Source organism: Protomyctophum bolini (genome assembly GCF_963924005.1).
Source record: "Protomyctophum bolini genome assembly, chromosome: 10".
NCBI lineage: Eukaryota > Metazoa > Chordata > Actinopteri > Myctophiformes > Myctophidae > Protomyctophum > Protomyctophum bolini.
In genome coordinates, this window is record NC_137871.1 from 20,818,230 (window position 1) to 20,827,551 (window position 9,322).

The window sequence follows — 9,322 nt, forward strand, 5'->3', positions numbered from 1 at the left end:
TAGCATCCTTATTGAAAGTATGTTACAACCGATTTACGCACACAACATACACATTCACCATGCATTCACCACGCCAACCTGCTCATCGGGAGCAGTGTCTTGCTCAAGAACTCTAACCCAGGGGGAGCCGGGGATCGATTCGGGGAACATTCAGATTCCCAAAAGGCTGCTCTACCTTCCTGAGGCACGGCGGCCCTGTGTATTATGCAGTGTTATTGTCAAACTAAACACATTGCATTTCCACCTTGAATGAGTTGTATGATACAAATCAAGTTTTAACTGAGCTACATAATATCCCAAAGCCATCCATACCTGCAGTTTGCCCAGGTTGTTCCTGATGGTGACTGTACTGAGCTGCAGCATCCGAAGAAAGTTCCGCTCGGTGTAAACTAGTTCTTCTATGGCCAACAGCTGCCTCTGGGCAGCCCTCTCCTTAGCCAAGGCTTCCTCTTCTTCAAGCCTCTTTTTGGCTGCTGCCAGCTCTTCCGGAGACTGCTCCTGGGCCGCGGCGCTGCCTTCTGAACATCCATCTTGGCCCTTGGAAGTGTCTGCGTCAGCCGGTGACTCTGCGAACACGGCCGATTCCGTGGCTTCGTCCTCCGAGCAGGACGCCTGTTCTCCAGTGTCCTTCTCAGCGTCACTGGTGCCATCTGTCCCCGCTCCGCCTTCCCCTGCAGGTCGGTGGTCCTCTGAAAGGCCAGCGGGGGGCGGGCTGCGGGAGGTCTGTGTAGGATGAGGCAGCTGAGGACAGGCAGTCTGAGGCCTCCTGGACACCTCCATATTGGAAGAGACCTCTGCGAGAGCAGAGAAACAGCGTCAAACAGCGGACTCACTGACCATATTCACCAGGCAGTCAAAGAAAAGACCTCTGTACAGTGAAATCAAAGGTTACACACACCCAAAGTCAGTTTGAAACTATGACCAATGACAAAAAACTCCCATAGCTATTGGGAGAAATACAACAATGTGCAAACACAGCAGCAAGATTTGTGAACTGTTGCGACAAAATAAGGTTAGCCAATGGAATACAACCACCCTAAGGACTAAGGATCTTAAATCTGGGTTTTTCTGTATACTATTTAAATGAAATAGTCCTGAGAAAGAAAATGCTGCTATTTGTACCAAAAAATCTTTATACCCTGTATATGTATATAACGATGCAATGTGACATAGCACTGTTTACAAAATGCTGTACCCCCTCAAACTGTACTGTTGTGATATTTTGACACTTGCTTTGGCAACGTAAACATATGTTTTCTCATGCCAATAAAGCTCCTTTGAATTGAATTAAAAGCAACCGCCCACCCTAAAACTTTATATTACAATGTTCCATGTGACAGGATCAGAAAGTATCTTTGCCTGATGATCAGATTTGTATCTGTCGGCAGAACAGGAGCATCTCACTTGAGAACTTGAAGCCAAAGTGTGAAAAACGGGTGTTTTACATCTATTTACCACCATTTAGTACAAGGCGCACACATCTAGTTCTCTTAAATTGTATACACACATTGACATCCATTGGGCCGCTGGCAGGCTTGTGGGGTGTTTAGAGGGCTGCCATCTACTACTGATGCTGTTGCTAGATAGTCATCAAGCTTAATTTAAAATAAATGCACAAGGGTTAAATAGTATACTGCAATGATTGTTATGTAACTTCCACAGTTTCACTTTAAAACTGGTAGTCTTTCATTCACACATTTTGATTTGTTCGCCTTCCAGCCTTAATCTTAATTAGTTTTAGCAACACATTCTAGACTATGTGGTATATGACTAAGCAACATTGAGCAGAATTCTCTGCATTTGGACAGTTCTTCACCTGAAGGTACAGACACACTCAGAGAAACCAAAGCAAACGAGCCAAAGTTAAAGCCATGATCCCAATTCTTCCTGAAATCAACTGACAGCATATCATTTTTACAGCCTCCGTGAGATCACATAATCTTTACCTCGTGCAGAATCCCCTAGTCAGCTGCAGCCTTTCCTCTCCCTCTCGATGTTCCCAGTGTCCTAACCCTGTGGAGGAATCTGCTGCAATGGTGAGGCACGCTGGTTGGGAAAGGAGACAAACACACACACACCACTCATTGATGTAACTTTCTCCAATGACTCACTCACACACACTGCAGTTTTCTGCTCAGCCCCATGTGGCAGGGGTGTGTGAGGGAGGGACTGGGAGGAAACGGGGGATGGGAGAGGAGGGTCACCAAGCTGTTTTTTAAACCGTGTGTTACTGTGTGTGTATGTGGGGGTAGCTGTGTGTTAAAACCTCTCTCACACACACACACACACACACACACACACACACACACACACACACACACACACACACACACACAGCTGAATAAACTGAGTGACTGCAGCAGCCGGGGTGGTGAAGGGGGGGGAGTGACGCCTCCTCTGGCAGCCATTCAACAGGCTGACCAGCGGGGCACTCTGAAACTCCGGAGCCAATGGGCGAGAGAAACACTACACCGGCCGACCAATGAGAGCACAGACAGACAGAAACAGAGAGAGGGACAGACCCCTTTCACGCCAAACAAAAGCACCGTGGGGCACTGCATCCTAAAGTGATTGTCAGGGTTTCCTGGAGAAAGAACAAAAACATTTACATGTCCATTTCCTCCACTCAGACCCTTACATCAGAACTTTAAATCAGTGGTTCCCAAACGTTTTCATGTCAAGGACCCCCACATTGACACTAATTAGCCTGTGGACCCCCATTTGAAAAGATATGCCAGGGACCCCCATAAGAGAAGATTTAAACGGATTCTCAACCCGTTTAATTTCAAGGACCATGCATATTAGTCTACAGACCCCCATTTAATGCCATTTCTATCTCTGAGACCCCAATTTATATTGTAAAATCAATGTTAATTTAACTCTGAGTGTACAAATGGAACCAAATGGACCTTTAGCTGGGGACCCCCTGGAACTCCTTCAAGGACCCCTGGGGAACTTTGAGAACCACTTTTTTAGATCACCGTTTCCCAAACAGTGGGTCGCGACCCATTTGTGGGTCACGGAGCTCGCAATGTGGCGTTGTACACTATTGTTGTGCTGTTTTCACTAGTCTGGGTTCCGTCTGGGCAAACGTCTAATCTCTCTTTTGGTTCTCGACCTAAAACGTTCAGGAACCTCTGCTTTAGTTTAGACAGATGTATGCATAAAGAACCTCTGCTTTAGTTTAGAGAAACTTTAGACAGATGTATACATACATCTGTCTAAAGTTTCTCTAAACTAAAGCAGAGGTTCTTTATACATGTATAAAGAACCTCTGCTTTAGTTTAGACAGATGTATGCATAAAGAACCTCTGCTTTAGTTTAGAGAAACTTTAGACAGATTTATGTATAAAGAACTTCTGCTTTAGTTTAGACAGATGTATGCATAAAAAACCTCTGCTTTAGTTTAGAGAAACTTTAGACAGATGTATGTATAAAGAACCTCTGCTTTAGTTTAGACAGATGTATGCAAAATAAAGAACCTCTGCTTTAATATTTTATAATATATTAATAATTAATATATTAATATTATTTAAAAGCATATCATACTAGAAAGAGTTTTTGATACTCTGTTTTTAGGAGTAATAATAGATCATAAGTTCTCTTGGAAACCCCAGATTAATTATATCCGGTCTAAATTAGCGAGAAATATTGGTGTCATGGGCAAAACAAGAAATGTCCTTGAGTCTAAATCACTAAACACTCTCTATTGCACCCTTATAACACCATATCTCACCTACTGTGTAGAACTGTGGGGTAACACATACAAAAGCAACCTTCAGCCAATATATTTACTGCAGAAAAAAGCAATAAGAATAGTCAATAAAGTAAATTACTATGAACACACAAATCCACTGTTTCTAAATTCACATACATTAAAGTTTTTTGATTTAGTTGATTTTAAAACAGCACAAGTATTATTTGAAGCAAGACATAATCTGCTTCCTGGAAATATCCAAAAAAGGTTTAGGGATAGGGATGGGAGGTATGAGCTGAGAGGGGAACTAAACTTCAAACAAATAAGTGTTGGAACAACCTTAAAGAGCATGTGTGTTTCTGTTCATGGAGTTAAGCTGTGGAACAGCTTGTCTGAGCCAATAAAGCAAAGCAACAACCTAAAACAATTTAAAAAGAGGCTCAAACAGGAATTATTGCATAGATATAACCTGGAATAAGTGGGGAGCTGAGCTATGTTATGCCATGCAGTGTTGGACTAACATTGTAGCTTTGTCTGTTTTTGTCTATTTTTTCCTCCTTGTTTTTGTTTTTTCTCGTTGTCTGTTTTCTGTTTTTGCTTTATTTTCGTTTAATTTTCTATTTTCTATAAATGTAATTTGTTGATTGTTAGGCATATTTTCAACAGTATTTTGGAATATGTTGATATAAGGATAGGCACTAATAAGCTTTAAGCTTCTGCCTATGCCTTTTCGATCACAAAAAAAAAGAAAAAAGTAAACTGTTTTTGTGTAATGTCTCCCTCTGAAAGATCGAAATAAACTATATTCATTTTTTTTTCCGTTTAGACAGATGTATGTATAAAGAACCTCTGCTTTAGTTTAAACTTTAGACAGATGTATGTGTAAAGAACCTCTGCTTTAGTTTAGACAGATGTATGCATAAAGAACCTCTGCTTTAGTAGAGTTTAGACTTTAGACAGATGTATGCAAACTATGCATACAGAACCTCTGCTTTAGTTTAGACTTTAGACAGATGTATGTAGTAAAGGTAGAAATACATTTGCACAGATAAATACATGACGATACAGGGCCAGGCAATGACATCTTTGTATGTGCGTTCCTCAGCCACGCGTGCGCGCAGACAGCATTACATTCGCAGAAAACCACCCAAAGATAGAACCGCATACTTTTCGATTAATTACGATTAATTATTAACTGTTACGTTTAATTGACTAATTTCTTAGCGGCGATTAATCGATTAACTATTAACATCCCTAACCTGCATACAGTAAAGTGACACACATGCAACTGAGAATCCTTACTAAAGCAGCAAAGTAAAGTGAAAGTAAAGCCAAACAATGAAGTAAAGCCAAACAATGAAGTATGTTCAGTGCAGGAAGATTGAATCATTATGGAATGTGGACGTCATAGCGACAGGGAGGACAGTGAGGAATGCTGCCAGGTGGGATTATGAGCTGGTTCACCATAGTGATGATTATGATGATGACTAGAGGCTTTATGAAGCTGCGTTGCTGCTGTTGTTGTTGTTACTGCTCAGATAGCGGCTATCACATGCATGAGATCATGTTCGCACAAATAGCTTCACTGTGGTGTTTGTTGGGCTGCTGAAATCATTACATGGACATGGTCGCTTATTAAATATTAGATCAGAAGTAGCCACAGAGACTGCAAGAGACTGTCAGAGCCTATCATTGTTTTGCCATAAGCAAACGCCTTAGGACTTGGAGTGTTTTGTTTATACTTAAGACCCGAGGCCAATTTCACAAAGGCCTTCTAATCTAGTAATTCTTCTCACACTTTCAAGATATGTTCAAAAATAACAGATGTACAAGCTCGCAGCGAGGCACAAAGTGGCATGCTGTGAGCTTGTATATATCTGCTATTTTTGGAATAGCAAATGGTCAAATCTAAAATGACACAGATGCTTTCCCAGTTTGAAAGGGTTAACTTCTACAGATCTTGTCGGATTAAAGACTTGCTGGTCGGATTAAGGACTTCTTCGGGGGGATTCACACTGAGTCTGATTGATTTGAACCGAATACGGTTGCCTGGTCTCCGCTGGCCATGATTCACATTGGTCTCGATTCTTCCGCAACCGGGTACACTTCATTCAACTGTATTCAGTGCTTTCACATTGCAGCGATCCGTATCAGAGTACACTTCAATCGGTCCCAATGTGGACCCGGGAACGGTTGGCTGATCCACTCCCGGGAACGGTACGCAGCATTCACACTACCACAAGTGGTCCCAAGTGCGCAAGTAACTTTCTTTAACTGCATATTATGTAACACCCAGTGGGAATCGAACCAGTCTCCCACGTGGAAAGCTGGCAACATCTTAACCACTAACCCAAAGGGATATCCCTATGACTATGGGGAGACATTAGACTTTTGAGGCCATCAGGCTGAGAGGCTGTGACTGTGAGCCACTCTGCTACATATATGATGAATTACTTTTTTTTCATAGAAGTGCATATTTGTATGTCTAAATGTTCCGATGAAGTAAAAATGCAGGACCTTGATGTAAACAGTAGTGATTTTTTCTGGATTTATGCTTGTGGCAGTTTTTGTATTGACCTGTACTTAGTTCAATCAATCAATTTAGATAACCATGTTAAATCTTCTTACTAAACTGCAGCAGAGGAAATTTTGAAATGGAAATATGGCAGAAACAGTTTAGGCATCAAATTGCATGATCAGTTTGTGAGTCTTACCCAGATTTCTTTAATGAACGGTTCCATTCAGGCAGGTATGCAGCTATCACAGAATCTGCAACAACAAGATTAAAAACGTTTTGAAATCAATTCACACGATTTACATGACGTCAATGACGTCAACATATACACTTGTCTTCTATATAGCCAAAAACAGGAAATCATCATATAAAAAAAAATACAGTGAGGGGAAAAGGGGGTGGGTGACACACACACACACACACACACACACTTTCGGGTCTACACGTGGTCTATGGAATCATGACATTTCAAAAGCTCGCTGCTTGCAGTAGTAGGAAATAGGAATCAGGATAAATGAAATAAATGTAGGCTACAAAACAGAATGCATAAATTACTTACGATCGGCGTGTTAAAATCCTCCTGCAGTTCAGTGACAGACAGTCAGCCTGGCCGAGTCGACTCGATCGCAGCGGCAGCTCAGGAAGGAAGTCTGGATTTATTTAACCGAGGGAGGAATGAATTGTGTCATCACAGAATGTAGACTTATAGTGTAGACAGGAGGGGGATTTGGTCGGCCCGCCCGGCGGTACCATCTCTGACTATCTTCTTCATATATCATCCACCTGTTGTGTGTTTGAGCTGCTGCTAGCTGCTACTCTGCTGCATATAAACACAGTTTGTGTATGAGTGGGTGTGTCTTTGTGGTTGCTGAGAGAGGAGAGTACTGAACGAACGGGTGACCTATATTGTCTTCAGACAGTAACCAAAAGAGATCAGACGGACCGACAGGACGGTAGCAAAGCTGATTATCAAGCAAATCCAGATATAACATCACCAGACACCAACCACGGACCACCACTCACTGTTGATTGTGAGTCAAGGTCGGAGTCTTCTTCTTGAGTTCCTATTATTTTATCTTCTCTCACTTTAAGGCTATTCATTTACACAATGTCGTGTCACACACCCACACGCACAATACAATACACTTACTAATCTATTAGAGACACTTCCTCGAGAGATACTTCCTCGAGTTGCAGCCGGCCCGCAGGTGATGTTCATTGATCTGATCTCTCCACAGTCTAGTCTTTTCCATTCTTCACATTCCTTTCCGCTCCGCTCTTTCTTGATTGTGGCGACACCTAGTGGCCGCGGTTAATCCATGTTGATAGACCCTGGTGAGGTCTTTTTACGAGCTGCTGTGAAACAGGGGCCAGGGCTGGTCAATAATCGATCTTCTTCAGTGCTTTCAAGTCCACTTTCTGTACTTACGCCCACTTTCTGTACTTGAGAGCTATCTTTTTCATTGGTTGCCTCGTCTCTAGGCGACCTCTATGTAACAGGCTGTATCAACTCTGTATAATAATCTAGACGAGACTGGCGTGTGTGGCTTTATTGACAACTCTTATTAATGTAACCTCTGAACCTGGGTGCGTCACCTAATGTGTTCCCCGTACCTGCACACATAGGTTCCTATGCATATCTCCACACTCTATCTAAAGTCTATAGGGTCCAGCATTAACAGCATGTCAGGGCTCTATAGGGTCCAGCATTCACAGCATGTCAGGGCTCTATAGGGTCCAGCATTAACAGCATGTCAGGGCTGAGAAGAAGCTGATCTTGGGGATCTGGGGTCGTCACCCTGGCCCGTGTACCTGTGGAGCAGGTTGAGAGAGAGTATTGGCTATTTCCCCATATATAAGCCCACAATCGGGGTTGGATTTTTGTGCTAATTCGCTTATTTCCATCGAAATAAGTAGTAAAGTGTGCAGCTTGGGATACTATTTACATGATTTTTTTGAGCAATAAGCAAATTAGCACAACACCCCAATGCCCTATTCAATTCAATTCATTGGGGGTTTATGGTAGGGGAAATAGCCAATAATGCGCTTTTGCAGAAAATAACACCTGGACCTCTTTGGTGGGGACGTAACAACTACAAAGAAAAGTAAGAAAGCCTTCTAGCATGGAATTCTCCTTTAAACCATCATTGGTAAACAGTTAAGAAGAATGATTTGGTGCTGTGACACCCCAAACAAAACATTGTGTCTGTATATATTTATTCTATTTATGTATATGCACACATACAGCACTTAATGCACCCGTTTTGTTTTTTCATTTCAACCTCCAGTCCCCCCTCTCGCACAGCACACACGCACGCACACACACACACACACACACACACACACTTACACACACACACACACACACACACACACACACACACACACACACGTTAATGCTTAGCATAGGTAGCAAGTGAAAACAAGACAAAGATGAAATGTCATGGTTTTCATTAATTAGGCTACAGGTATAAATTTAAACTTTATTACAGGCTCGTGGCCCACAAGGTAAGACAGTACATCACATATACGAGAATACAAATAAATGAAAATAAAAAATACAGTACATTTACCCAGCCCCACAGGTTACTACTCTAGGCGAGGCACTCATGCCAGTGTCCTCTGATGGTAGAAGTCAAGTGTACCTTACATAATACCAATAATGAAAGTAGCTATTGTTATTTGAATTTGTGTGATGTAGTGTAGCTATAACATGCACAACAGGAAGAAAAACAAAGCCAAGTGACAGCTGTGTAGGTACGTAAACATGTGTGTGTGCTTGCATGCTTGCAGTCCACGACTGCATGGTTGCACCGCTCCGGCCCTCATGAAGTCACATTTCGTCCAATGCGGCCCCCGCCCCAAAATGAGTTTGACATCCCTGATCTAAACCAATGGGACAGCATTGCAGCCAACAACAACCTTAGAGGCAAGATCCCATTGTCTACTAAGACTCCCATATTCTAAATGCCCTGACACGGGGTTCGCAGTGCGTAAAACGAGCACACCCTAGGAAATGGTCTCCTATGAATACAATATTCTTTCCAGGTGACTCTGAGAGTGTACAAATACAACCAAATGGACCCATAACAGTCCATTTGTACAGTCTC

At 42.3% G+C, this 9,322-nt stretch overlaps 1 protein-coding gene across 4 annotated transcripts in view; it reads right to left on the reverse strand.

Annotated features, from left to right (window-relative positions):
* Positions 1 to 6,994, reverse strand: part of arhgef37 (Rho guanine nucleotide exchange factor (GEF) 37) — a 147,672-nt gene extending 140,678 nt beyond the window's left edge. For 3 of the 4 annotated variants that reach the window (XR_013964761.1, XM_080774329.1, XM_080774327.1), the window contains exons 1-4: positions 6,772 to 6,994; positions 6,412 to 6,466; positions 1,947 to 2,046; positions 313 to 794 (exon numbers count right to left, since the gene is read on the reverse strand). Coding sequence is in view for 3 of the 4 variants with exons in the window: in XM_080774329.1 (XP_080630455.1) it covers positions 313 to 780 (468 nt within the window). In the remaining variant the exon portion in view is untranslated. Of the gene's footprint in view, positions 1 to 312; positions 795 to 1,507; positions 1,596 to 1,946; positions 2,047 to 6,411; positions 6,467 to 6,771 lie in introns of all 4 variants that reach the window. The other variant, XM_080774328.1, reaches the window with a different exon arrangement.
* Between the last annotated feature and the right edge of the window lie 2,328 nt (positions 6,995 to 9,322).